At 42.9% G+C, this 27,359-nt stretch overlaps 1 protein-coding gene across 12 annotated transcripts in view; it reads left to right on the top strand.

The window, feature by feature from the left end:
- TAOK3 (TAO kinase 3) overlaps nucleotides 1-27,359 on the top strand; it is a 74,295-nt gene that overhangs the window by 13,348 nt on the left and 33,588 nt on the right. For 8 of the 12 annotated variants that reach the window (XM_086856041.1, XM_086856044.1, XM_086856034.1 and 5 more), the window contains 7 exons: nucleotides 18,598-18,687; nucleotides 19,862-20,072; nucleotides 22,210-22,281; nucleotides 23,155-23,256; nucleotides 23,538-23,583; nucleotides 24,231-24,327; nucleotides 26,590-26,703. In XM_086856041.1, the coding sequence (XP_086712167.1) occupies nucleotides 19,953-20,072; nucleotides 22,210-22,281; nucleotides 23,155-23,256; nucleotides 23,538-23,583; nucleotides 24,231-24,327; nucleotides 26,590-26,703 (551 nt within the window). In that variant the 5' untranslated portion in view covers nucleotides 18,598-18,687; nucleotides 19,862-19,952. The remainder of the gene's footprint in view (nucleotides 1-18,597; nucleotides 18,688-19,861; nucleotides 20,073-22,209; nucleotides 22,282-23,154; nucleotides 23,257-23,537; nucleotides 23,584-24,230; nucleotides 24,328-26,589; nucleotides 26,704-27,359) is intronic. The other 4 variants (XM_086856042.1, XM_086856035.1, XM_086856045.1 and 1 more) reach the window with 1 other exon arrangement.

The following is a 27,359-nucleotide window of genomic DNA, read 5'->3' as shown; positions in this document are numbered from 1 at the left end:
AAACACAATATAGAAGTGGCAGTGCTTACATCCAGTTCTTTACCAGAGCTATGAATGATGCAGTGCTGAGAGCTGGTGGTCTGTACATTGAAGGGTTCATGAAGATACATTTCTGGGTGAGCTGCTGTGGTGTTTAAGAAGCATTTTGAAGCTGTACATGTTTTGTGTGTGTATAGTGGAGTACCTGAATCATACTCTGTGAAAAAGAGCATTTTAAATCTACGTATTCATCCAGGGCCAGCACAGATAAAATCTTTGGTTCCTCCTTTTATCCAGGCTCAGTGAGTGCCGAGGTGCAATGTAGGATTCCTTTGAGAATAATTCAGGCTGTAATGCTGTGCTGAGAACTGAGCTGTTTCTGCATCCCATCAGGGCCCCTCAGGGATGCTGTGCTTCATGGGTACTGGCAGCTGAAACTCAAATTGGGGCAGCCAGGTCACTGCACGGATTCTGCAGATGTTCCCAAGGTGGAGCTTCTGGCCACAACTGACCTTGTGTGCCCAGCAGCCCTTATTGCTTGGAGACACTGCTGGATCTTAACCTTGGTTTGGAACATCAGTTCCTGCAGTTCTTGGGAGCAGCAGTGCTTTGCTTGTCTCCATCAAACAGTTATGCTATTTAGAAGCCACAGTTTTAATCTTTATGGAGAAGGAAATGGGAGTGTTGCAAGCACACCTTATATAATGCACATAATTACTGACATTACCCACGCTCCTCGTACTGGTACCAACTCCTGGGCATGCAGCTGGCACTTCCCCAGAAAGATGACACATGACAAATGGGTTATGGCCATTTTGCTGAGCAGGTTTCCTGTAACAGCTGCCCATGAGCTGCTCTTCAGACTCCTGGAGGTCTCTGACAAATCTGGTTTGGTTTGTGTTTCAGTAGCGCTTCCTGTAGGATAACTTAAAATGCATAAGGGCAAATGGAGCCCATTGTATGCACAGGCCTGTCTATGCTCTTTCCTGTTGCTTCAGGGAATTTGGATTTGTGTTTTTGGGAAAGCAAGAAGGGACCTGGGAATTGAGTAGACTTGTGAACATAGAAGTTTTGGTTATAATACTCTGATTTTGTGTCTTCATCTCCTCTTTGTAGCACTGATTGCAGATAGAAACAAGACACTATATTAATATGATTGTGTGGATCCATGTCTGTGGATTCTGCTTTGGTACTGAATGAGTGCTGCTGTGCAATTGAAGGCCAGTCTGAAAAGGAAGACATTCTGATAAAATTGATACTTTCCTGCAGAACTAAAACCAGCTATGGATTCTTGCAGCCTAGTCTGTGCCTTACTTTATTGCTGCTAAATGGAGTGATCTGATACTTCAGAACAAACCCTTAATTTAGTGTAAATATTTGCAAAGAATCCAGCTTTACTTTATATCAGGTGTTTTCTGAAAAGCCCTTGACCAGAACTCTTCTAAAGAAAATTCAATGTCTGGGGAAAAAAATGGAGTTGATGTCTGATGCTGGCAAGGGGAAGGGGTTCTGTGAGTGCTGGGGAAAACTCTGTGTATTAGTAATTCTCTTTGTCCTTCTTGACATACTGCTGCTAATTCATTATAATAACATGGCAGAAACAGGTGCCACATTTAGCTAACCTAGGTGGAAATGTGGATTTAGGTTCATGCTTGGAGAAATTGATTGTCAGTATAAATATTGCAAATAATTGGGTGGTTTCACAATTCACCCAAAGTTTTGTCTTTAGAGAGCTGAGGACTGGTCTAGGGTTGCAGAGGGAGCCTGCGTGAGTTTGGGAATTCATTCACAGTAAAACCAAACTCTCACTTCTGGATTTATCCCTTTATTGGAATAGCAAATGGTTTTTTTTCCTCAAACCCAGGGCTTGTGACCCTCTTTGCAGTCCCTTCCTTGGTGAAGATTAGTGACTCTTGCTGTTCTGTGTCCATGGTCTTGTGTAAGCAGATATCCTTCCAGTTTCTGGTTTGTGGTGGATTTGTTTTAGGCTCTCTCCGTTGATGAATGAGGATGTGACTTTCAGGTATTCAAAAGTGAGGTGGAATTTCTCTTTTGTCCTACTGGATTTTTATCAAGAGTCCTGGTAACTCAAGAAGGCCATGGTGTACTCTCTGAAGGTGAGACTGCTGCTGTTTGGTAATTCTAGGAGCCCCAGGCCTTATCTGGAAGGGTTATTAGTTGGCTGCTTGCACACAAATGTCTGAGCTCTCATCAGATTAGAAGTCAAACCCAAAAATTTGTCTTTATCTTGAAATACATAACCAGTGCTCCAAAACCACAGGAATTGCAGTCCTACATCCGTTCACTTTCTTTGCAGCTCTTTTGATCATGGACTAAAAATACTGAAATTGATCAACACAGTACAAAATAACTTCCTAAGTTTGGGTTGGACCTTGAATTTTTTTTGGCCTAGCAAAAGACTCAGTACCTGCTAAGTAGGAACTTGTTCTGTGCTGTCAGTGAGGCTGCATTCCATCCTTGGTGGCCATGTGGTAATGTGACGTGACACTCAAAATTCAAATTATTCTGGTTTACCTCAAACCTCAGGTAAGTTTAAATTTTTCACAGCACAATAGTAACTCGTTTGGAAGTGAGAGGTGGACATGATCAGGATGCTTTTAAGTTGAGGGTTTACTCCAGAGGCCAGTTTAGAGGCAGCACTGCTGTGGATGTGTCCTCTGAGAGGCTTTTGTGGGGCTGCCACACGTCTGAGTGAGGGGACAGCGACAGATCCAGCTGTTGGCAGAGTGACACAAAGCACCTCTGTGATTGGGAACATCTGGGGATGCAGGACACAGTGTGGCTGTTGGAAATGAGGCAGTTCTAGTCTGGTGTTCTGGAGTGAAGTCAGACGGTGAGAAGGAGTTTGGTCCTCTGTAGTTCTGTCTAAAACAGAAGGTGCATGGGGACAGTTGAGATTATTTAAGGTTTGGGGAAGGACAGATGTGATAAGAGATTATAGAGTTAATGATGCAGCACTTGAAAATGGAGGCAGCTGCTGTGGGGTGTTGCTTTGTTGCATGTTTACTACTCTTCTTTAAAATGTCCTCGAATTCCTGCAACTTACTTGAATTAGTTTCTCTTCTTCCAGTCTGTTCTGACCTTTAATGTTTCCTGGCAAAATTTACGTTGCATTCAAATTAAGCTGGGGAATATTTTCCCAAAACCATCTTTCTAATTGTAATCTCTCACTTGAAATCTGCAGCTAGTATGTTAAATATAATGTACATTTATTGATGGAAGTTATTTCTTATTTGTGTGGGTGTTATATACAGTCACATCACTGTTTCAATCACTGGCTGCCTGACTGGTTCCTAGAAAATACAGGGGAATTTCCTACCATGACTCATCTTGGAAGTAGCAGATGCTGCACGCTCTCAAGCTGTGTATGGTAGCTCTGGAGTCTCAATAAATTTAATTGAGTGTTGGGGACACAAAAATATATTGGATTACTGTAATGATTACACACTGCCACTATTTATCCCTTTTTAATGAGGATGCTTAAGCAAAATCTTTATAAAGGTGATGGTGCTTTCTTCCCTTTCTGTCCTGTGGCACTGCACTGAAAACGTGTTTCTGCTTTGAAATTTCAGTTTTACCCTACTGTTACTGAGGGGTGACTCTGTTTTTAGTACTTTATAATTCCAAGAAACCTTCCCCATATTTTTTCTTTTTCTTTTTTTTTTTGTTTTTACGCTCTTGAAAGTGACCCCTGAGCCACGTGTCACTCACAAGCAGTTCCAGTCCCTGAGCAGCAGCAGATTGTGTTGCTGGTGGTGGGTCTGTGCTGCTGGGGAGTTGCTGGGTACCTGCTGATCCCAGATACGGAGATGAGTGTGGGATGCTGTGCCACAGTCAGCAGGCTCACACGGGCCTCCTGGGTTTGCCTCCAGTGGGGTCACACTGGGATGTGCAGCAGCACAAGGAGGATGGGATTAAACATCAGTCCTAGAACTGCCCTGCTGGGATGTCCTGCATGCTGGGAATTGAAGAGACAAGGAGCTGCTGGGCTGGAGGTGCCTGGCACGGAACACAGCTCCCTCCTGCCATGGAGGAGACAGGAGGGTGGAGGAGGCGAGGACAGAGGCGGTTTGAAGGGATATGGAAGGGAGTGGCTCTCCTGCAAGCTGAACGTGCCAGATGAGATACCCAGCTCTGGCTGGTGGAGTCTCAGGATCAGTTCTCATTTCAGCATTATCCAAATAAACCCAACCTGCTGCTTCAGCAGCTGATGTGCCTGTTTCTTCCCGTGTGGAAGTCTGGATTCCCACGCAGGGATGGATCTTGCCTGGAGGCACACGGTGCTCCAGAGGAGCCCCAGAGTGTCAGTGGAGTGCTGTCGTGTCCAGACCCAAAGACTTCAAAATCCGAAGATCCTTATGGTTTGCCCTTTTCCATAGCCAAGTGAGGGCTGGCTTGCTGAGAGTGAAGTGTAAAGCTTTGGGAAGCAGTGGAATGCCAGGCTGTTCGTGTACAGGGCTCTGTGGAATGCCCTTACCCACATCCTTTGTGTAGAAGCTGTAGGACCTGGATCACCTCATGCTTGGGGAATATTCCCTGAATTTACTCCTTTGGCTGCCCAGGATGTGTAGTATTTATCTTCCTGATGTGTCTTAGGAGTCTTTGGGACTCATTCTCAGTAAAACCAAACTCTCACTTCTGGATTTATCCCTTTATTGGGATAGCAGATAGTTTTTTGTCCTCAAACCCAGGGCTTGTGACTCTCTTTGCAGTCCCTTCCTTGGTGAAAATTTTAAAATATAGTCTTAATTAAAATTTTAAAATACAATCTTATGACTATATTTAAGGTGGGGCTCATCAGGTTGGGGAGGTCTCCCATCATGGTGTTAGGAGCTAATCTGGAACTGAACAGAAAAACGCTGGCCTGGTTTCTCAGCCCTGCATTTTGGGTGGCAGTTCTTTGTTCAGAAACATGAAATGGGCAATGTCTGCCTTATCTTCCTGGGCAAGCAGTGAAATATCTGAGAAAGGATGGAATTACATTGTTACTTCAGGTTTTCCTGGCAGAAGGGTGAGTCCTTTAATGCTTTTCTTATTTGTGATCACACGGCCTGCTCTGGATTGCAGAAAGGGGTTTTGCTGTAGTGGCCCAGGAGCCAGCAGCAGCTCTCAGTGGGAAACTGCAGCACTGGAACCAGTTTGGCCAAGGAGCTGGTTCTGCAAAGCCAGGCCCAGCTGGTGGTTCCCTGCCCCAGCCTGGGTAGGTGGGACAGGGAGGGGGCCCCGTGCCTGGAAAAGAGGAAGCCTGGAGCTGAACCTCGGCGAGCTGCACTTCCCTAGAGAGCAAGATGAGGAGAGGCAGTTCCTCTGCTGGGCTTCATCTATGATTAATGGAGAGCTTAAGCACAGTATAGGCTTCCTCTGTAACCTTGCTGTGCTCCTCATATTCTCTGGGAAAGTTTGCTTCTCGCCAAAGGAACTGAGTTTTTCCAACAGCATCCCCTCAAATGGTTGGAAGTTTCTGTGTTTGAGTTTGCAAGATAATTTCTGTGGTTTTTTTCTGATATTTATTTTTTCCAAAGTCACATAATGCTTAAATTTGGCTGGGTGAGAAGTATTCATATCTGGTGTGTTTTGTTTGTATACAAATATTCGATGGTTTCTCCCTGTAGTTACGCTTTTGAAAGTGTTGATTCTTTTCAGCATTATAAAGAAAGATCACCAAAATGTATAGTTATTTAGTACAAAAAGCTTTAGCAGAAGAGTTCAGTGCAGCTTCCCCTGAGGGCTTTCCATCCTTGGAGGCAGCAGCTTTAAAATTATGTGTAAAACTCGAGGTAGCTCTTCTAAGACCATTCTTGTTGTCATATTAGATTTGGTTATGCATTTGTACTAGGTGCTGGTTAGTTAGGAAGACTCATAAAGGAGTTTTTTCCCTATTCTTCCTGTCTAGAATATCCTTTTCTAGGAGCCTAGAAACTCCTGTACAGTAATGACCCTGAGCCAGGTGACTTCCCAAAGTCCCCTCAGCTTCTTCAGCATTTTCAGCTGACATGACCATAAAGTAAAAAGACTGAAAATTGTCATGAATTCATTAGTTAATACTAGAATTTTTCATTCCTTTGATTAGTGGCAATACGCCTCAGTCTGCAGAAAAACATATTTCATTCACAGAGTGTCTCAGCTGTGCTTAAAATTAACCAGAACAAAATAATGAGCCCTGCAATTGAGAAGCTGTCCCCAACTAAAAATATTCCTCACTTAGACGATGGGATTGGATTCTTTCATAGTTTTACTACAAATATCCCCTTAGGCTCATTATGCCTTGGATGCTGAATCCATAAAATAAGGCTGTTAATATGTATACGAGGCACCAAGTAGTGCTGGAGACTTTCAAAAACTGGTAATTCCTTCATTTATTCATAAAGCAGGGAGCATAACTCTTGAAATTTTGATCAGATGCCAGTTCCTTCAGTAGCCACTCGATCCAGAAACCTTTTTATAGCTGTGCTAACATCTCTGAGGACTGTTAGGCTTAATTAATGTTTAAGACTCTTGTACAGAACATGTCATGAAAAGGGAAGCTCTTCTGAGGGAGCATGGGGAGGCAGGTGGGAATTTGGCTTCCCACTCCCTGAAGCCAAAGGATTGTACCAGCATTTGAGTAAGTTTCTGTCTATTCTCTCACTTAAAAATACACTTTATGCATTTTGTAGAGAATGACTGTTATTTGTGGTGTTGAATTGACAGGTGTATATACAGAATCCTTCACATGGACTTTGTTTTAGATATTTAAAAGCAATTCTAGGTTATAAAAATAACCAGAATGGCCTTACTTAAAGTATATAACTGTCACAAAAAAGAAGGCTCTTTTCTGTGGTATGAGGATGGCTAAGCCTGATAAAATGATTCTGAAAATGTTCACTGTCAGGCAAAACACTTTAATTTCTCCCATCTGCAGAAAAAAAATATTTATATTCTCTGAAGGGTCAAGTGAGGGGACCATTTCACTGGGAAACTGAACATCTTTTTCTTGTACATAAACTTGTTATGGATCCAAAAATGAGTATTTTCTCATAAGCACTGACATGTCCCTGCACAAATACCTTCAGGGCTGTGTAGAATATCATCATCAAACAGCAGAAAACCTTTATCCTGTGGGCATGTCTGGTGCTTCTGGGGCTACAGTGGGGTTGGGTGATATTTTTTATCAGGAGAAAATTGGCTTCATCTATTGATACATTGCTTAACAAAGGCATCAAACCCCTCAAGCCTCATTTCCCTGCTCTTCTTCCTCAACACACACTTCCCCAAAATCTAAGTTACAAGAGGTAAATGGAAAAGAAACTGTAATCACAAGGCAGGAGTGGTTGAATAGATCTTTGTATATTTTTAACAGGGGAAAAAAAAAGTTGTATTATTTCAGAAGAATTTGCCTTTAATGCTCTGAAGGGTGTATTTTTGTGGTTTAGAGCCCTGTATCTCACATAAATAGATTCCTTAGAGGAATTTAAGCTGAGTATCCATCCCCTGAACAGGTGAGGTTCTCACCATGAACTGAGAGGAGAATGAAATGTGGGAATACAGGAGATTTATCCAGCCTTGCTGCTGGGGAGGGACATCAGTCTATCTTAATAGAAAGCAGAACTGGAATAGACTGACGTAAATGACTGATTTTTTTCTGATTTAAGTCCAACAACATTGCCTGCAGGGGAAAACACTGTTGGCAGAGGCATTCCTGGTGATGAAAGCTTTACTGTAGCAGTTAAGATTAGTTGTCTTTAGACAAAAACCTCATGTTTTATTTAATATCCATTCAGGCTTTTTTTTTTTCCCCTGGTTAAAAAGGTAACAAGTAGGGCATCAAGATCATATCAATGAATGAACACTGTAGATGTTTTATTCAGCAAAAAGACCATTTTGGTTTCTCTTAGAAAAGTTTAATTGCTTAATTGCATGAGATATAAGATTATGATACTGAAATTCTAGTACAGCCTTCAAAGCCTGCTTTGTTTAGCATTGCTTTCAAGGCAAGGTTTGCAGGAAAGAAATGCAGTGGAGCTTTGCTTTTTTTAATAGAAAATGGGGAATTTCTGTCAAAAGTCAAGACTTAAAATCAAGGATGCCCAGCCTTATCTGGTGGTCTTGAGCTCTGGGTTTTTCCTCTGCAAAGACAGCCTTGCTAGAGCAGAGGATGTAAATAAGAACTTGTGTAACCAGAGCCTTGCTCACACAGTCATGGTGGCTTGGAGCTATTTTATCTCCATATCTGTCCAAATAAACAAAGCTTTAAGTGGTCAAGTGATGCCTGAACATCTCTCTATGGAAAGCACTGGGCTTTAGCTGCTCAAGTGGCTCTGAGAAAGTTGTTTAGATCAAATTAGGAAATTGTGAGACACTGGGATGCTTCATGGCAATATTTGTAATGTTTTACCTCTGACCATGGTCAAATGTAGTTGTTTGTCAGTGGGGACCACTCCTGAGCCAGCCTTGGTGGTGGCAGGATCCAGGGAATGCTGCTTGAGGTTTTGATCAGTGTTTTATCTACAGTAACCATGCTTCAAATGGCTCTGATTCCCAGAACATCCTTGGAATAAGTTTGACAGTTCCAGAGAGCCCTAGAAATTATAACTGGAATTTGTCTGTTAGATGAAAACAAATCTACAGAGAGGAAAAAGAGGTTTTTTCCTTCTTTCTGCAGAAAATTGCCACAGAGATGTGAAATAGATCAAGAGTTTTTATTCATTATCTTCAGCTGTCACTCTAGACATTAGAATACACTGAAGTGCCATTTCAAGTAGAACTATAATATTTGGCAAGGATAATTTTTTTCCAATAAACATGGCTTAAAACAGGATTTTTGTTACTTGCCAGGGTATCAGCAGGTTTGGAGTCAGATGGTTTGAGCAGGCGTATGGGAAAGAGAGAAAAGAGGGAAGTGGGGAGGGAACGTGCTGGATTGCTGTGGGAGTCTGCCAGGGATTTACTGTGAAATTCTGGATCGAGAGAGAACTCCTGAAGTAAATCCATAGGGAAATGGGGTGTGCTGCACTTGTGTGTGATTGAGGAGGATGCTGAACTGGATCTCCTGAGGGATGGGGACAAAACCCTGGGAGGAGCTGCTGGGATTCTGCCATGGTCCTGGGCTCAGGCAGCCCACGTGGGCTCAGTTATCAGTGAGTTCTTCATTCTGAGCCTTGCACTCAATATTGCAAATGGGTGAATTCATTGATTGAGAAGGTTTTGTTGGTATAATCAGCATAGAAACATGTAATGTTTTTATGTCCATCCATACTTTTGGCCGTGGCTTCTTGTCATTGCGTTTTTCCCAACACTCCATTTGCCTATTTTTGACTGCCTCTGCCTGCTGAGCAGATGTTTTCAGAGAGCTGTCTGCAGCAACCCCCAGGTCTTTTTCCTATGTGGTTACAATTAATTTAAAATTCAGCAATGTGTAGAGTAGCTGAAAATATTACTACTGCTGTCTGTTAGCCCATTTTTGTATCAAATGCATTTCAGCAGCCCTTGTTCTGCTGCTGAGGTCTCTCAGGTCTCAGCCACTCAAGGTGGACCTGGCTGTGTTTTTAACATAATGATTGATCCCCACTGCTATGAATTAATATTATCTACAAGATAAGTGACTGAAACCCTTTTGGTGGTGCTAATTCAATATACACAAATCTGTGTCATTACTCCAGCAGCCACCTCAAAAATAGAAAACTGCTCAATGGCTTTCTTGGTGGCGATTCAATATAGTAAATTATCATTAGAGCAAAAATAAAGCTCAGTCATGTCTTAGAGCAATCTCCACATGGTTCTTCCTGTGCAGTGTTTGCCAATAAGCCTGAATTTTTGTTAGCCAATGAACACACATTCCAACATCAGCTGCCAGTTCCTTGGCTTCTCATGCAGAAATAGAAATGTTTCTAAATTATGGTGGCCTTTCATTTTGCTTTGCTATCCTTTTCATTTTATTTTCTTGTTTTAATGATGTTTCTGACCTGAATGTCTCTTGCCTGTCCCCCCTGCCCTCAAATGCCATAAGTGTCCATCCCTGGCACCCACAGAAGCTCCCGTTGTCCCCACAGCCCCCCTCCCAAACGCTGTCACTTGGTATTTTTGTGCAGCCATCTGATGTGATTTGGGGACTTGACACAGAAGCTGGGCCAGCAGTGAGGAAGTTTGACCCTCCCCTCCTGATGGCTTCCTCTCCTGGGCTCTGTGAGTCTTCAGATGTCTCCATCAGTGACCAGAAAATTCAGCTGAAGCTTTGATTATGTTTTCTCCAAGTGATATCCGTGGTGTCTTTTGCAGCATCCGTTTTTTATTTTTTGGGAATTCCAGCAGACAGAAATGCACTCACTGTTTGTGCTAAAAGCTTTTCTAGTTGCTTGGAAGGGAAATGCTGCTTGCCTGATTATGTTCATATCATAGCAAATTGCTCTGCTGAAGTACCTCATAAAATTCTCTGTTTCCATGGTGATTTACCTTCCACTTTTCCTAAAAGGACCCACTAGGTCCTGGGAGACAGACTACTTTCTTTGCCTGTGAGAAGATTAGTCACATCCCTTATTTTCCCCTTAGTTCTGCCTTGTTTTCTTTACACCAAGTAGTCTGAGTTTACTGATCCTTTTTTTTTTTCCTCTGCCTTTAACATTCTGAAATATTAAATCTCTGCACATTAAAGCTCATCTGAGGATGCCCCTGTGCACGAGGATGCAGCGCTGAAACTTGCATTTGGAATTTCGAGTGGAAAAATGAAATTAAGGCATAGATTATTTAAAATGAGAATTAAAGTCACAGTTAAAACTGTGTAGTGATTCTTCAGTGCTGCAATTCTAATTAAAAAAATAGGGAAGAGAGAATGCTGGGGGGACAGGTACCTGCCAGGTGACACATCCTAATCCAGGTGGCTTTCTCCTTGTCCCTGCTTCTACCAACCTCCCTTTGGTGGAAAAAAAAACCCCTGTATTTGCCTGAAGAAGGCTCTGACTTGAGCTGCAAATTTAAGTTCATTTTACACATCTGATTCCAGTGCTCAGTGAAGCAAATTTTTGTTTGCCTTCCAGTTCTTATTTAAAATTGTAATTTTTCTGCATTAAAGCAACATTAAAGGCCTTTTCTGACCTGATGAAACCCAAGATGACAAAACTTAAGGCTGAAATCACAGACCTAGACCTCTCAGTTATCCAGTTATTTATAGAGTCTCTGGGTGCTGTATATTCTCATTTAATGGGAATAATGACATGGTGTGGTAGCTGCAATTTCAGTCTTAACTCAGAATTTTTTTATCTGCTAAAGCAGAATAGTTGTTTCAGTTTAGAATTCTGCAGGATTTTGGTTTGGGGTTTGTTTTTTTTTTTTTGTTTGTGGTTTTGGGGTTTTTTGGGGATTTTTTTTGTTGATATTCTTTCTTAGCTTTATTTTGGAACTTGTAGTGGATATATTTGACAATATAATAAGTTTTTCTTCCTTTTTTTTTCCTTAATTTTCTTTTTAAATTTTCTTTCCCCCCATCATGTGTGATCACCCTTATAGCCTCCTACCTGGAAGGAACCATTCATTTTTCCATGTTATACCCCTGCCTGAAAACTGGCATCGTTCACTGTGGGGTTTTTTCCATCTCAACAGTCTCTGTCATGCTGTTTAGGAGGGGTTTGCTGTATTGTGGCAGGAAAAAATCTATTTATTACTTTCCTAACTATGATACTTTGGTATTTTCATGATAGCTGTGCTAACTTGTGTGTGCAGTTAAGGGCTGTAATTGTCATAAGGGTGTTAAAATGATCCTGAAGAAGGGGGATCCTTGAGGGGGCTGGATTAAAAATCCATGTGATGACTGATGCAGCAAACTTTGTGAATTCTTTGTGAATAAAAGCTGCACGTGATCTTTCTTCTTTCCAGACTTTCAGCCATCCAGTGCTCTTTTCATAGAGAATAAACATTCTCTTCTTGGACACAGTTATTAGATGATAATAATGAGATTTTGGATGTTAGCCACTCATGTTTCACTTCTATCCATGTCTTTTACTAATGGCCATAAAAATTGGAGGTTACAAAAGAATAAACTTAAAAAGCCAGTGGGTAAGTCACATAATATTAATGACTGATATTTCCTTGGCTGGTACCTGCTGGACTAAGTCTGTCATCCTTTAATAATAATATTCCCAAGTGAACTGGAGGTTTTTGGGTTTTCCCAAATAAGCTTTTTCTCCTTTAACTCCACTCCTGAAGCAGACTTTGGCACCGGAATGAAACAGGTGTAGCCATTTCTGATGGTACCAGCCTGGAACAAATTCCTGTTATTTATGTTAATGGTTGCAGTTGTGCCTATAAATAGGTCAGGAGGAGAGCTGGATGTGCTGGAGTCACAGGCAGAGCAGAAATTATAAACTGAAGCAGTCCAAAAGGCTGTTTCCTATAGTCTTATCTCTGGCTGGCACCGAGCAGGCAGGAAGGAAGGAGGGTTGCCAAAGGAGAAGTTGTAGCAGGGAGAGATTCAGGGGGCAAAGAAAGGGGGAAGTACAACACAAACGAGGTGGCTTGGGGGGCATCCACCTGGAAAGGCAGGTTGGGAATGCTGTGGAAATGTGTTGGAGTGCTGTGGCTTTCTGTGCTTCATAAACCAGCAGCAGTAAAAGAGGTCAGGATGAGAAACTTTCCCCTTTTTATCCATGGAGAGAAGGAACAACATGGAATAGTGCAACTCAGCTTCTGTAAAATTCCTGTTTGGGGTTTTATTAACAGTCAGTCATGGTGAAGATTCCTGGATTTTCTTAGAATGAAGAAGCACATGCTTCACACATACCTTCCCCTTCAAAGAGAAGAAAAAAGTTCAAACCCTGCAATTTGGGTTGTCGTGAGAGGTGCTCTCACCCTGCATGACCAGGGAATGTCTTGTCTTTTCCTCCTTCATGCACACAGCCTGTATCTGTTTCCTTACTTTGTATAAGGACCTCCTGCATGATTCCTTCTGGCCAGTTTTACTGTGATGCAGCTTCCAGAAAATCAGTACCTGAGTTTACGTTTTCTTGCACAAAGAGAATAAACAGGATTTTTAAATAGAAAACTCCTTTTTCAAAGTCAGCTAATGTTATGACAAAATCCATGTAGCTACACCAGGACTGTCACTCACTGCCCTGCATTAACATAATGAAATCACATTTTGCCCCAAATGGCATCCCAGGATTTTCTTACGTGAATATGTTCACGTGCCTCTCCTAAAACACACCTTTTCCTTGACTAGCACACAAACTGTCCAGTAACATAATTATTTGTTAACCTCAGGTAGTTAAATCTAACAGTCCCTGCAGTTTCTGGCTTTAATGGACAAATCAGAAGTCAGGCCATCTAAGTCATGGTGAGGAAACTACTTCTAAAATACAAAGAATTTTGTTGTGTTCAGAATTATTGTGGCAGTCACTTCTTACACTTCAGGAAAACTTGAGCTGGAGATGAGGTTTCAGCCTCGTTTGCTATTTAAATGACCTCTGGTGGCCACTGTGGTGGCTTCAGTGTCCCCCTTGGGGATCCTACAGCTCTGAGTTGTAATGCAGGTGGGCAGGAGCAGCTTAGATCTCGCTGCAGCATCACCCTGGACACTCTGGAAAACTCTGGGAATAGATTTATCAGTTGCTGGACTTTGTTTTGTTTTGTTTTTCTTGATTATGTGATGGTCAAAATATAAACTCTTTGTAAAAAGTACCTAAAAATAGCTTTAAACCACAAAATGGATCCAGCTCTTTGGAAGCCATTACATTTATAGGTAGGAAACTCTGAGTGTGCTGGTGTCTCTTGAGGCTTCCACAAACAAATCCGATGACTTATTTGTGCCACTGAGTAGCACACGCAGCATAATACTCAGCAATTTATAATGGTCTGGAGTTTTAAGCAACATGATGAAGAGCCTGATAAAAACACTAAAGAGAAGAAGAAAATGCTGAAAATGGGGAGGCAGTTTTCTCAATTTCACGACCCATCTGTGATGCTTTTTAGAGATGTTTTGGTGAGGGGATCTGATGAAATCTGTATTTCTGTGTATGATGCTATTTGGGCTTAAAATGATTCACGGATCTTTCATCCCTTCCAGATGTACTGCTGAATTATTTCAAGTGTGCCATGATGAAATATTACGAAATGTTGTTGCTGGGAGCAGGAAACCTTTTTTCTTCCCTTTATTTTTAATTAGGCAAGGTTTATTTCATGACTGAAAGTGTTTAATCTTGTTAAATAAATGTGAGAAGCTCTAACAACGCTCTCTAGATTTTATGGTAAAATAAAGGTTCTAATCCAAGACATGTTAATTACCCTTAAAAAGGGCAGACATATTTCATTAAATTGTTTTAAAATCAACAGGAGAACTATTGGAAAGCGACACCCAGTGCCTCTTGCTTTTTCATTACATATCTATTGTGAGAATGATGCAGTTTGACTTTTACACTAAAGCCCAGGCTGTACCCCATGATTTTGGGTAGCTGTGATTATACATATTTAGCAAAGCAGTGGAATTCTAGAGCACAACTGGGACTATTCCTTTGGGGAGGGCTGGCCTGTGGCTTGATTTCATTCTTGTTGAAACATTCCTGATGACTAAAACTGATTGTTTCTTGACTTTAAGCCCACTGATTTTATTTTTTTTTAAATAAGGTTGTCTTATATTTTAATTTTTTAATAAATTTATTGTCTTTTGCTGCATAAATAGCAATCGTAGGGTGAATTATAAATTGAATATTTCCTGTTCCTCATCAGGAAAAAAAGCTGTTTTTGTGAAGGTATTTCTCTACAACAAGCCCTGCAAGTTATTAGCTGGATTTCATACCCCAGGGGCAGCGTGCAGCGATGGCCTGGGTCAGAAGAGTTGTGATTCAGGGTTTTATTAGCATGAGTAATGTGTGAACTCCACATGACCTGGTGCACACGCGAGCTGTGGATAGCCCTGACCCCCGAGCGCGGGGCCACGATGGAATTCCAGGTGCACTGCGGAGCCAAACTCTCCAAAGGGAAATTCCTGCACCTCTCCTCAAGTGGAGGTGATGAAGAGCTGTGGTTGCACCCAGATGTTGATAAGGAATGGTGTGTGACATTGACATGGATGTTCTGGGAAGTTATTCCTTGGGAAAGCCGAGCAATAAAGGTGGAGTTTGGGGAGCTGCTGCTGGTACCACTGGTGTGGTTCTGTTCACGTTATCCAGCTTTCCTGGCACACTGTATCCCGATTTCCCGAGTCTGCTCCTCCTGCTGTGTGCCCTCAGGAGCACTGCCCTGATATCTGCAGAGCCCCAAATGCTCAGGAATATTTGTCTTTCCTGCTGAAGGTCACTGGGTACCTTCTGTTCGGGTTCCATGCCGAGTGAATCATTTCGCTTCACAGAAATCTGAGGGAAGGACGTGAGAGGACTTGCTGCTTCTAGACCAGAGAGAAATCTTTCCTGAGTGTCTTGGAATTGGTGATTAATTTAAGCAAACAGTAGTTGTAGAGAAGGTGCTTTTTATATGCCCTGTCAGTGGCTTGAGTTTCTGTGCCAGGTATGTGAATCTGACTGCTTTAAGAATTAAAATGAGTGAAGTGCCTGGAAAAAACATGAGTGTTGTGTTCACTTACATTAAGTTAGCTGGGAAAGTAATTCTTAACAATCAAAGAAATGACACTGAACAGCTTAAAATGTTGAGGTTCCAGAGTGTTCTCCAAAAGGCTTCTCTAAAATAATGGGCTGTTCATCCAAGACTGTGGCCCTCATGTGAGGGAGACAGCCCAGGATGAAGTGTTTGTGTTTGGCCTGGCCAGCCAGCCATATGTACCAATTAAAGGAAAGGGGAAGAGCTCCAGCTTCTTAAAAACAACACAAAACCTGCCCAAATCAAACCAACAAAACAGTTTATGGCTGAGGACTGCAGGGGAAATTGAGCACCTTCCTTATTTCAAGCTCAAAAGGTTTCTTACTCAGGACAGTTATCAGCTGAATTGATCTCAGAATTTCCTTCTTTACGTTATATTCCAGGTTTTGGAGAGACTGAAGTGATGAAATGGGGCTCTGTGCTTGCCATTCTTGGGAAAATAATTCTGGTGTGAATTTATTCCCCTCAAAATAGGCATCTAAAAATGGGTGCATGAGCCATGTCATGCTGCTCCTCCTCTGAGTGGAATCTGCTGCTGGTCCACCCTGTTTCCTGTAGTTTGTTTTTCTGCATGAAATGGAAAACTTTGTCCTTGTTTTGGGAAGTACCCTGGTGTAGTTAGGAACTAAAATTAATTTTGTGTGTTTCTGAGCACATTTGAAACAGCCCTATGGTGCTTTGAGATGCAATTCAAACTGTGTTTTTGCAAGCCACACACTTCGAGTTCTCAAGTTTATCTTACTGACAAACAGAATTGTAGATCCATGGATTATTTGGAAATATTGGTAATTTAGTTCCTCTTAAAGGTGCTTCCAGTTGTGCTTTGTTCTTCATATTCAGGTCAAGGTGTTTTCTGTTGCTATTAATACAGTTGTAAGTGGTAGGAGAGAACCTTTGTGCAGCCACCTGTAGCAAAAGCAGTTCATTCATGGTTTTTAAATGGGAGGGTTGCTTAGCATTGAGGAAACTCTGCTGTCTGAACAAAATGCTGATCTCCCAAACTCTCAAAATTTTGAGTCACTTGTCACTCCCCTAAGTCACTGCTGCTGTGATTAATGATGTTTCCTTTTGAGGTCTCCAGCACATGCAGAGTCTCAAACGTGGATGAAAAACAAGGATGAAAAGCAGAAATCAGGCTTCTAATAGGAATTGTTTCTTGGTGTGTTAATTCAGCACTTTGGTAATGAAAAGAACCTGCTCAAATCGCCCATATCTGGAATTTAAGTTTTTTCTACTACTAATGGTGCTCAACTCTTACAGTGCACTGCCTTGATTGAAACCATTTTTATTTCAATCTCTCTAGAAGAGAGTTGTGATGTTAAGGATTTGTGATCTTGCCAGCCTAAACAGAAGTGGTGTAATGTGTATCTGTGGTGTTTTACACTGTCCAAGACCCAAACTGTGGATGTGGTGCTGTGCTGGTGTCAGTGCAGGGGTCTCTCAGCATTTGTGGGATCATGTGGATCACTTTGTGGTCATGTTCAATCAACAGGACTCGGGTTGTTGTTGATGCACTTTCCATTCTAAATTTTTTTATATTCACTATTGGGAAATAATAGTCCTGCTGAGCAGATTAACCAAGAAGATTTACTTGCCTCACTACTCATGTCTGCTCTAATTGGAAAATTACATTATTACTTAGGACTTAACTCTAAGTATTGACATTTAGCCTCCCATTTTAAATACCTTGAATACTGGAGCTGCACAGGCTTTCTTAATGGCAGAGAGGTTCATTTGACTGGAGATGGATAAATTGTTTTCTCCATCAGTTTGTTTTTATTTTTTTAAAGCCAAATAGATTTTTCTGTTGGCTGAAGAATGCCAGACCTGAAATACTGCATTCTTTTCCCTGTCTGCAGGGCTGTAGTAAATATAGCACCTTTGGGTGAGGCAAATCAGCTGAAAATGAATAATCATTTCATTCATCCGGCTTTTGTTTATACTTGAGATTTTATTTTTTTTAAAAAAAAAGCAAAACATTGCAGAACCTTGTTTTGGTGCTCTTCAAATAGCCTTTTAACAGCTCAGTAGTATTGGCCTGTGGTGAGATAAAGTAGCAAAAATAACATTTTTGGTAATGTTAGCTATTAGCAGGAAGATTTCTGCTCATTTATTTTTCTCCCCTAATAAAGGAGAGCATGAGTTAGTGTGTCATTAAATCAGGTGCCTATTAATTCAGATTTTGGCAGTGTAACAACTGCACTATGCTTAACTTGGAAGCATTTCTGCTGTGCATGTAGCTACATGATAATATTTTCCATGAGTTCAGGCTGGTTCCCAGCTCTCCCTGTGTCCCACTCCCCCAAGGGGACAGCAGTGGCTCTTTGGGGGTGTTCCCACATCCATGGGAGTGGGTGCCATCTCTCACTGTGACCTGATGGCCTCACTGGCTGCTACTCCTTTTCCATCTTTTCATTGCTCATCCTCTCCCTGGTGGAATTCAAGAGTGTTTGGCTTACTAATACCCAGGACTTTCCCTGGAATCTTGTGTGTCATCAGGTAGAACACAGAGTCAAGTAATGGATGCAGCCCTGTCAGCTTCCCATGGAGTCCTGGAATGGTTTGGGTTGGAAGGAACCTCGAAGCCCAGCCAGTTCCACTCCCCTGCCATGGCCAGGGACACCTTCCACTGTCCCAGGTTGCTCCAAGCCCCGTCCAGCTTGGCCTTGGACACTTCCAGGGATAGGGATTTTTTCCTGAGCTTTGTCCTTTTTAGAGATGATCTAAAAAGCAGGGTCTGAGAGGGAACTACACGTGCCCTAGCAAGCTTCAAAGTCTTTATAAAAACCAAAGAACTTGGCATTTAACCTCTTTTCCTGGTTTTCTGTCTTGCAATGATATATAGTCCAAGGGCTTTGGAGGAGGAAGTGCTATCCTCACCCAGAGACCCACCATTAGCATTCTCAGCCAATTCTCCTTGTGCTTGCCAGCAGGGCCCTGTAGTCACTGGCCTTTACTGGATGTGGTGTTCTTGTGTGTCAGAATAAGGTGTAAAACTTCAGAATTATTTTTCTAAATACAGTTCCTTGTTTTTCTTTGCAGAGTAGGAGAGTCTGGAGGGCTGGGAGCACAGGACAATGCTGCTGGAAGGAATATGAGCCACGGAGCATGGTTGGTGCCACAGTTATCCAGGTGGGCTCCTCTCACTGCGCCTCTCCTTGATCCATCACTGACCCTGAGCCAGGGAGGCAATCTCAACACCAGGCCAAAATTCTGCATTCATCCAGATGGCACTTGAAGTCCAAAACCTTCTGAAGCCTTTTCTATGTGTGTTTTAGTTTAAAGTTTATCCAACTGCTACATTTCGGCTGGTCTCCAATTATACGGGTTATATCATGGTGTAGGCTGAAGGTTCTGGTGTGTGTTTGCAGGAGTCTCTTGGGCACAGACAAGATGTGGCCTCAGTAAAAATGAGGTGCTGAACCACAGGTGTGAAAGTAGCTCTGAGACTTGCTCCAGACTGCTCCAGGTGACTCAGCTGCAGCTCCTCTGCTGCATTTCACAAGCCAAAAGCAGATGGGTAAAGCACCCATCAGTGCTTTGCATCCCAGTATTTAATGAGTGCATGCAGATTTTTCAAGATATTTTGTTAAGAAATGGACAACTTCCTGATACTAGGATGTTTCTTCCTTTGTTTTTTTCCTTTCCACACAAATACAATTTTGGGGATCAATACTGGAAGTCTTCATTTAGATGCATCTCAGTTCTGTGCTAAGGGGAGAGTTTAAGGTGGCAAAGATCTGCCTTATATCATGAAGTTTAGGATTCTTCAAAAGCAATTGCATGTGCTGGGAGTGATCACGATCCAGCAGCCCTGGCTGTCATGCAGCTCTGAGCAAATAAATAGAGAAATAACAATTACATGGCTGCATAGTGTTGCTGTGGAATAGCAGCTGACTTTTCCACCAGCACCAGCTGGCAGTCAGGAGTAGAGAAAGCAAACAGCCCAGGAAAGTAGGAGGAACAACAGAGAGAGACTAAAAACTGTCACATTGGGAGCCCAGCGTGAAGAATAACAAACTCCTGTCACAGGATGTTTTGCATAGCAACAGGACTCTTGAATTCAAGTGGACTTCAGTGTCACTGCAGCACTTGCTTCCTGTGTGAGATAAAGAGCTGTTGTATCCTGAATGCATTTTGATCTCTCTATCTAAATAGGACTAATAATTAAAAAGAATTAGCTGGAGGGAGGAAGCGATGGTGAGGCCTATTGCTGCTGGAAGTGTTTCCTCTCATTTTGCTGCCAGAGAAGTGTGAACAGAACCACGTGCAAGGGAAGCAGATTAAAGATGAACTTTCCCACCAGGTGCTGAGAGCTGTCTGCAAACGGCTTTGTCGATGAAGGAAGAAATTGGTTGGGACTTGAGAGCACAAAGCAGTTCCTAACACGATTCAACATGCGCAAAGGGGTGCCAAAGGACCCAGAAATAGCTGACCTGTTCTACAAAGATGATCCTGAGGAAATATTCGTGGGTTTGCATGAAATTGGACATGGAAGTTTTGGAGCAGTTTACTTTGTAAGTAGAGTTCTTTCTTGTTTTGGAAAATGGAATCATTTCAGGTGATGTTTTGGAGGTTTTTGAGCAATTGTAGAAGGAGGTGTTCCTTGAATTTTCAGTGTTTTGTGTGCATTAGTTTTTGTGATAACACATCTCAAAAATAAGTGTTTCCAAACCACTCTTGATCTCTTCAATGTTCCAGCAGTATTTATAGTAGCAGTTTACTATATTCTTAATAGTGCACCCAACTATCCAGGTCAAGTATACAGTGTTTTGTGCTGTTTGATGTTGAAAGTTGAATTTAAACAGCTGAAATTTAATTTGCAAAACTGAAATTTCAAGATACTTGAAATTTCCAAGTTCATACACTTGGAAATCACTGCAAATTCCTTTATGGCAAAGAGAGAGTCCTCAGAGGAATGTGAATTCAAGCAGGAAGGATGTATGGCATTCATTGATACAGGCAAGAGAATTTAATCTGGAAATGAGAAAAATGCTGCTTTTACAGTTGGTATCAAACAAAGCCAAATGCACAATACTGCAATTAGAAATAATTATAATCTGGTTGGTATTAGTGAGCCTGAAATAGAATCAATATTGAACAGATCAGTTAAAGCCAAATTAAAGCTGCTTGGAACCATGGTCAGCCACTCAGGAGGATCAGGTCCACTGGGACTGGGTTTCTGGATATCAGACAATAAAGTATTAAGATAAGATCCCTGACACCTCTAGCTGGCCATAGGTAGCATGAGTTATTTTAAGCATTCCAATTCACTGTTTGGAGTTGTGTGAAGTGATGGAGGTGTTGGTGGAACTGTTGTAAGGTGAGGAACCTTAGATTTTATGTCATATAAGTATTTAATGTGTATTTTGAGGGATAACAATATAATTTCTCAAGGTATCATCTCAAATAGGCCCAAAACTGCTTCAGCAAGTGGCTTTTCCCCAGGTGTGCTCATAGAGCCCTGGGACTTGTCTCAGCCAGGAGCATCCCAAGCACTTGCTGTGTCCTTCAGTGACAAATCCCAGCTGGAAGGACAGATACCATGGTCAGGTGGAGCTACTTGGAATTAATGTGACAGGCAGAAAGCATTAATACATCTGAGTAAAACACTCTTGATCTTCTTGGTGCTGAATCAGAGTGGCAAGTGGTGGGGAAGGGCTTTGCCTTATCCCAGTTACTCATTTTCAGCTTTCTCTGTCTCATTTGAGGAGTGTGTGCTGTGAGTGGCCTGTGTCACCTCCCTTCTGTAATTCCTGTGCTCCACTGGTTCACTCAACACAGTTTTTCTTTGAAGTCCCCACATGCCTCAAAAAATGTCATTAGTTAATACTTTACTTGAAAGGAAGATTTACCACATTTAGCTCCTATTATAGTTTAAGCTTTTCACTGTCACCAATTTTTTTTTCTCCCAAAAATGTTGGAGGTACAGAGATTTCAGCAACTGTTTTAAGACCAAAAGCTTGATGTTTTTTACCCTTAACATGCAGAAATGAGGGCAGTGCCAGTCCAGACAAGGAGAGATCTTTCCAAACCTGAGATTTTAGCCTCCAATTACCATCCCTACATCATCCAGGCTGCAGAAAAGTGCAATTTTGATGGCTGCATAATCTTCATCACAAAACTAAGATCTTGTACAGTGAAAGGAAAGCTTTTTAATTTTGATAAATTCCAGGTTGAATCATCTTCTTGAAGCTGGAAATTGAAATAGCTGCTTAAAAATGTCAGTTCTGTATGGAATTTCAGGATGAAAGAATGGAGATTCTGATACACTTCTTTATTTGTTGCTTTGGCAAACACTTTGCCAAAGGTTTATCTAAAATGATTTCTACTGCAATACCAATAAAACTGTATTTTGTGGGGTCTCAGTAAGTGCAATATTAGGCCTTTTACAAATCAGTAGAGAAGCAGCACAAAGTGTGAGGGAGGAACAGTGGATACGGACAGATAAAATCAGGGAAAATTGTCCTAATAGTTGTGTGGGAAATCTTATCCTGAGGAAGATGTCTCTGAGGTGTAGGAGCTTGCAAGAATATAGGAGAAAAAAGGCTGCATTTGCCACAGGCACAGCTCACTCCATGGGGAGTGGGGGGAAAATGAAGTTTTTTCAATCTATTTCTTGCTTTTGTCAATGTTTCTCTTTCCCTACACCAGGCTACGAATTCCCACACTAATGAGGTGGTGGCAGTCAAGAAGATGTCCTATAGTGGAAAGCAGACGAATGAGGTAAGAGGAATAAAGGCAATTGTGCATTCAGGAGCTCCAGTGGAAATCTGAGCAGTGAAATGAGCTGCAGCTCTGGTTTGACCCCACCAGAACAGCTTTTAATGCAGGAGCTGCTGCTCCCTTCCATGGGAACTGTGGAGGTTTGGGGAGAGAAAATGAGCTTATGCAAATTTTGACAAATAGTTCAGTTTAAGGAAGTGAGTGGGGATTCAGAATGCCTGGATGGGGCTTGTTTCAGAAATAATTTTATTAAGAAGTGTGTTAAGAGCACTCTGGCCACTGGAGCACATCTCTCTGAAACTTTTGAGGATCTATCAAATTGCAATGACCTGCTAATCTCAGTCTCATTTCAGTTGTTGCTTGTTAATTGTTCCTCTTATTTTTGTGTGGAACTTGGACCCACTGTTCCTTTGGACAGATGTGTGGATGTGCAGGGTGTATTTGTTTGTTAACAGCCAGCAGGGGTGGTTTAAACTCATTTTTCCTTGCTTGCTTGTTGCTCTCCCAAATGCCAGTGGTTTTGTTGAGCAGCTCACCGCTATTCTCTGTAGTTTCTTACAAACTTTGAGGCCACTGAACGCTTTAATTTGCAAAGCAGCAGCATTTAAGTAAAATGTATTGCAGTTAAAATGAAGAAAAAAGTATTTTGGCAGTCCTCAAGCTGTTAAATGTATCTTGGGGCTATCTCAGTGCAGTAGGGACCCAGGCAACTGATTTACAGCTGTGCTTTTGCTACACTAACTTTCCATCTTCTTATTGTAAAATAGTTTTATGGTCACTTCTCAGACTGTCCTACAGTGTGTGGTGCGTGAAAGGATGTAGAGAATAAAGAAGAGGAATGTATTTATACTTTTTGCTTTGTTTTTTCATTAGAAATGGCAGGATATCATCAAAGAAGTCAAGTTTCTCCAACAGCTGAAGCACCCCAACACCATAGAGTACAAGGGCTGTTACCTGAAGGAGCACACAGCATGGGTGAGTGAGGGGCATGTGGAGCAAATGGACACTGCAGCACTCAAATCCTCAGCACAGGCACTGAAATAGCTTTGGGTTTGTGGTGAACAGTACTAAAATAAAGTCAAATTTTTCATCTTCTGATGGAAAACTAACAAAACCTACTACTTACTTTTTTTTTTCCCCCTTAATCAGGGCATTAAAGCCACCATGTGATTTAAATTTGGAATGTAAAGACGTTTTCTAATTTCAAAATGCTTCCAGAGATACTTGAAGGCATGATACTCTCTTTTTTTTTGCAGTTGGTTATGGAATACTGTTTAGGATCAGCTTCTGATTTGCTAGAAGGTAAGTTTGATATATTTTGGATTTTCTTTTTGCTAGTACCAGGACCCCCCACGTGAGTTTGATGGGAGGCTGTTTCCTCACGGAGTGGGGTTTTACAGATGGTGCAGGTGGTCTGCCTGTCCTGCTCCATTCTCTAGGAAGAATTTAAGGATTTTCCAGTGCTACAGATAGTTGGCATGCATGTTGTAATTTTGTCAAATGAAGGTATAAAAGTGTACAGGTGTGTTCCTGTAATCTGTGCCTTCTTAGGCTGCCTATTTCCAGAATAGCCATAATAAAATCCTGCAGAGATCACCTTTGTCCTTGCCTTGCAGCATGCAGGAATAATTACAGATGGGTTTTAGAACAGGAGGATTATGGGACCTCAAGACTGGAACAGCACCTGCAAAGAAATAGGGGAATCTAAGTCAAAACAGGGAATCAAAGCCAAAGTTTACAGAAACTAGTGTTCCTTGGGGGCCAAGATCATAGGATCACAGAATAGTTTGGGTTGGGAGGGACCTTAAAACCCTCACATGAATTCTTCCCTAATTTCTCTTAGTAGTAGATTGGTGGGGTTCCTTCCTTTAAGGAACACTTTCTCAGGAAAATATCCCATTTATTTTCTTCTGTTTTGTTTTATTTTCTTGATTTTTTTTCTCCTGTAGTTCACAAGAAACCACTCCAGGAAGTGGAGATTGCTGCCATCACCCACGGTGCCTTGCAGGGGCTGGCCTACCTGCACTCCCACTGTAGGATCCACAGGTGAGGCTGCTGCCCTTCCACCGGCTGTCCCTGGAGTCTCAAAGCTTCTTCACGGGCTTTAAACAGCTTTGGAAGAAATTATTCTGCCAACATTTTCTCTGCCTTGTTGGCAATTGCTCTATGCTGACCCTGGTAACAGAGGCTACGCAGGAATGTTGCACTAAACACTAATAGAAATGTGCCAAATAAATTGGAGTTCACTGAGCTAGACTATTTCTAAGGCTAGATATTTTTTCATATTTACATGTGAATAAGTAAAACTGTGTTGGTTTTGCACAGCCTGCTTTTTGGGAGCAGTGGGGCCACAGAGATGAGATGGAGTCACAGTCAGGTGATGGAAGTGTAAGTCAAGGATAAAACTACCTGAGGACAAATCAAAGCACTTTTCTATAGAAGGTGACAGAGCACTGGAGCAGCTGCCCAGGGAGGGTGTGTGTTTTCCGTCTCTGGAGACATTCCAAACCCACCTGGACACGTTCCTGTGTCACTGCTCCAGGGGGCTTGGACTGGGTGATCTCCAGAGCTCCCTTCCAACCCCAACTCTCCTGTGCTTTTGTGACCTGAATACATCCAAGGGGTATTCCACCTTTTATCTGCTGAGGTGGGAAGGCCACTCTGCTCCCCCAGAAATGAGGAGCAGCGACACATTTCTGTTTTGGGTCTGCTGTGGCAGAAAAGGAGAGGTGAGAGTGCGAGCCCTGCCTGGGCAGGGAGCCGGGCTGTGCCGCTGTGCACAGCCCCTGGGAGAAGTTCCTCTGCCAGTGGCAGCGGCGGGGCTGAGGGGGAGAAGGGGCAGAATTTTGGGGCTGGGGGTCCCAGTTTTGGGGTTGGGGTCCCAGTTTTGGGGCTGAGGGACCCAGTTTTGGGGCTGGGGGTCCCAATTTTGGGGCTGAGGGTCCCAGTTTTGGGGCTGAGGGTCTCAGTTTTGGGGCTGAGGTCCCAGTTTTGGGGTTGGGGACCCAGTTTTGGGGTTGGGGTCTCAGTTTTGGGGCTGAGGGTCCCAGCTTTGGGGTTGGGGTCCCAGTTTTGGGGCTGAGGGACCCAGCTTTGGGGCTGGGGGTCCCAGCTTTGGGGCTGAGGTCCCAGTTTTGGGGTTGGGGACCCAGTTTTGGGGTTGGGGTCTCAGTTTTGGGGCTGAGGGACCCAGCTTTGGGGCTGAGGGACCCAGCTTTGGGGCTGGGGGTCCCAGTTTTGGGGCTGAGGTCCCAGTTTTGGGGTTGGGGACCCAGTTTTGGGGCTGAGGTCCCAGTTTTGGGGTTGGGGTCCCAGTTTTGGGGTTGGGGTCCCAGTTTTGGGACCCGCGCGGGGTCCTGGCTCGGGGCCGCCACCTGGTGGCGAGGGGGCGGCACTGCAGGCCCCGCGCCGCCCGTCCCGCGTCGCGCTGCGGATGGAAACGGAGGGAATTCTTGGTTTTATTATTTAATTGCAGGCACAATGCTGGCAGATATATTTTACTGATACCTGATGTGTCTGTTAAGCCGTGGTTATAGAATCACAGCGTGGTTCGGCTTGGAAGGGACTGTAAAGATCATCCAGTGCCACCCGCTGCCATGGGCAGGGACATATTCCACTATCCCAGGGGGCTCCAAGCCTGGGACACTTCCAGGGATCCAGGGAAAGCCACCTCTTTTCCGGATACCTGTACCTCATCATATTCCTTCCTAATTTCCCATCTAACCCTGCTCTCTGTCAGTGGGAAGCCATTCCCTCTTGTGCTGTCAGTCCATTCTTTGTAAATTGGGAATAAATCCCTCTCCATCTTTATTGCAGGCTCCCTTCAGGTACTGGAAGGCCACAGTTAGGTCACTCTGCAGCCTTTTTTTTTCCAGGCTAAACAATTCCAGTTCTCTCAGCCTTTCCTTGTGGGAGAGGTGCTCCATCCCTTTGGCTGTTGTACAGCAAAGGGGACAGCCTGTGCTCTCTTGTACTTTTGAGGGGTTCATTCTTGCACACACAAGACTTCAGCACTTGTCCTGCAGCAGAAGTGCTGGGATGTACAAGTAATACTTGTGGATGAAATATTCCATAATATTACTTTTGAAGCAGTGCTGTGTGGGGAATGAGGGGATAGAGGTTACTCTGGGCTTGCTGCTGAAATACTTTCAGTGAATTCCTCTCTGTGTCTCTGTCCCAGCATTACCTGCCATGTGTGTGACACGATATCCCGTGCTTGCCCTTTGCAGACAAAGGCATCTCACAGAGTTTGCATCATGCTAAATTACTTTCTTTTTTTTTCTCTTTTTTTTTTTTTCTCTGTTAAAGGGATATTAAAGCTGGAAATATTCTTCTAACAGAACCAGGTCAAGTGAAACTTGCTGATTTTGGGTCTGCATCTATAGTCTCCCCTGCCAACTCTTTTGTGGGAACGCCTTACTGGTGAGTGAAGCCTGCAGTGCTTTAGTCCTTTATAAAAGTGCTCTCTTCCCTTTCCAGTGCTTCACAATACATTAATAATACCTGGATAGAATCTTCATTAGCCAAGCAATTTCCTGATGTCCCTGTGTCCAGATCTTCAGGAAGTCTGTCCATAAGGGTCATAAAAGGAGAGGTTTAGGCTGTGCAGTGCTTGGAAATGCTCTTGCAATGCCATTGGCTTAAAAATAACTCACACTTACCACAGGTGATGGGACTGAGACATTCACAGAGAAAGGGATCCTGTTAGTCTGACTGGAAGTCACACAGCTACTTAAATCCTGTTTTGAAGGAATTGCTGAGGGTCACCCGAGTTCCTTGGCATTCCCAGCACCGAGGACCAGCACAGCTCTACGCTCCACTGATTCTGTGGCAGAGGCCCCAGGCAGTGCTGGGAGGTCACCATGGCCCAGCCTTGGAATGAGGCCGTTTGGCAGGAAGCCTTTTTTTTGGAAGAGCACAATTTAATAGGCTGAATTTTTGCAGGCTGAGCCTACTGCTTCTCTGTCCCCACTCCATCCCTTTAGCCTGGACCACCACGTGTCCCTGCTGTTCCTGATTTCCCTGCTCCTTTCATAGCTGCACTCACAGGCTGCATTTGCTGCTGGAAATGCTCCTGA

The sequence above is a fragment of the Cyanistes caeruleus genome, chromosome 18, assembly GCF_971803275.1.
Source record: "Cyanistes caeruleus chromosome 18, bCyaCae1.hap1.1, whole genome shotgun sequence".
NCBI classification, from domain to species: domain Eukaryota; kingdom Metazoa; phylum Chordata; class Aves; order Passeriformes; family Paridae; genus Cyanistes; species Cyanistes caeruleus.
Note: the sequence above shows the minus strand (reverse complement) of the source record. Positions and strands in the feature narration are given on the sequence as shown.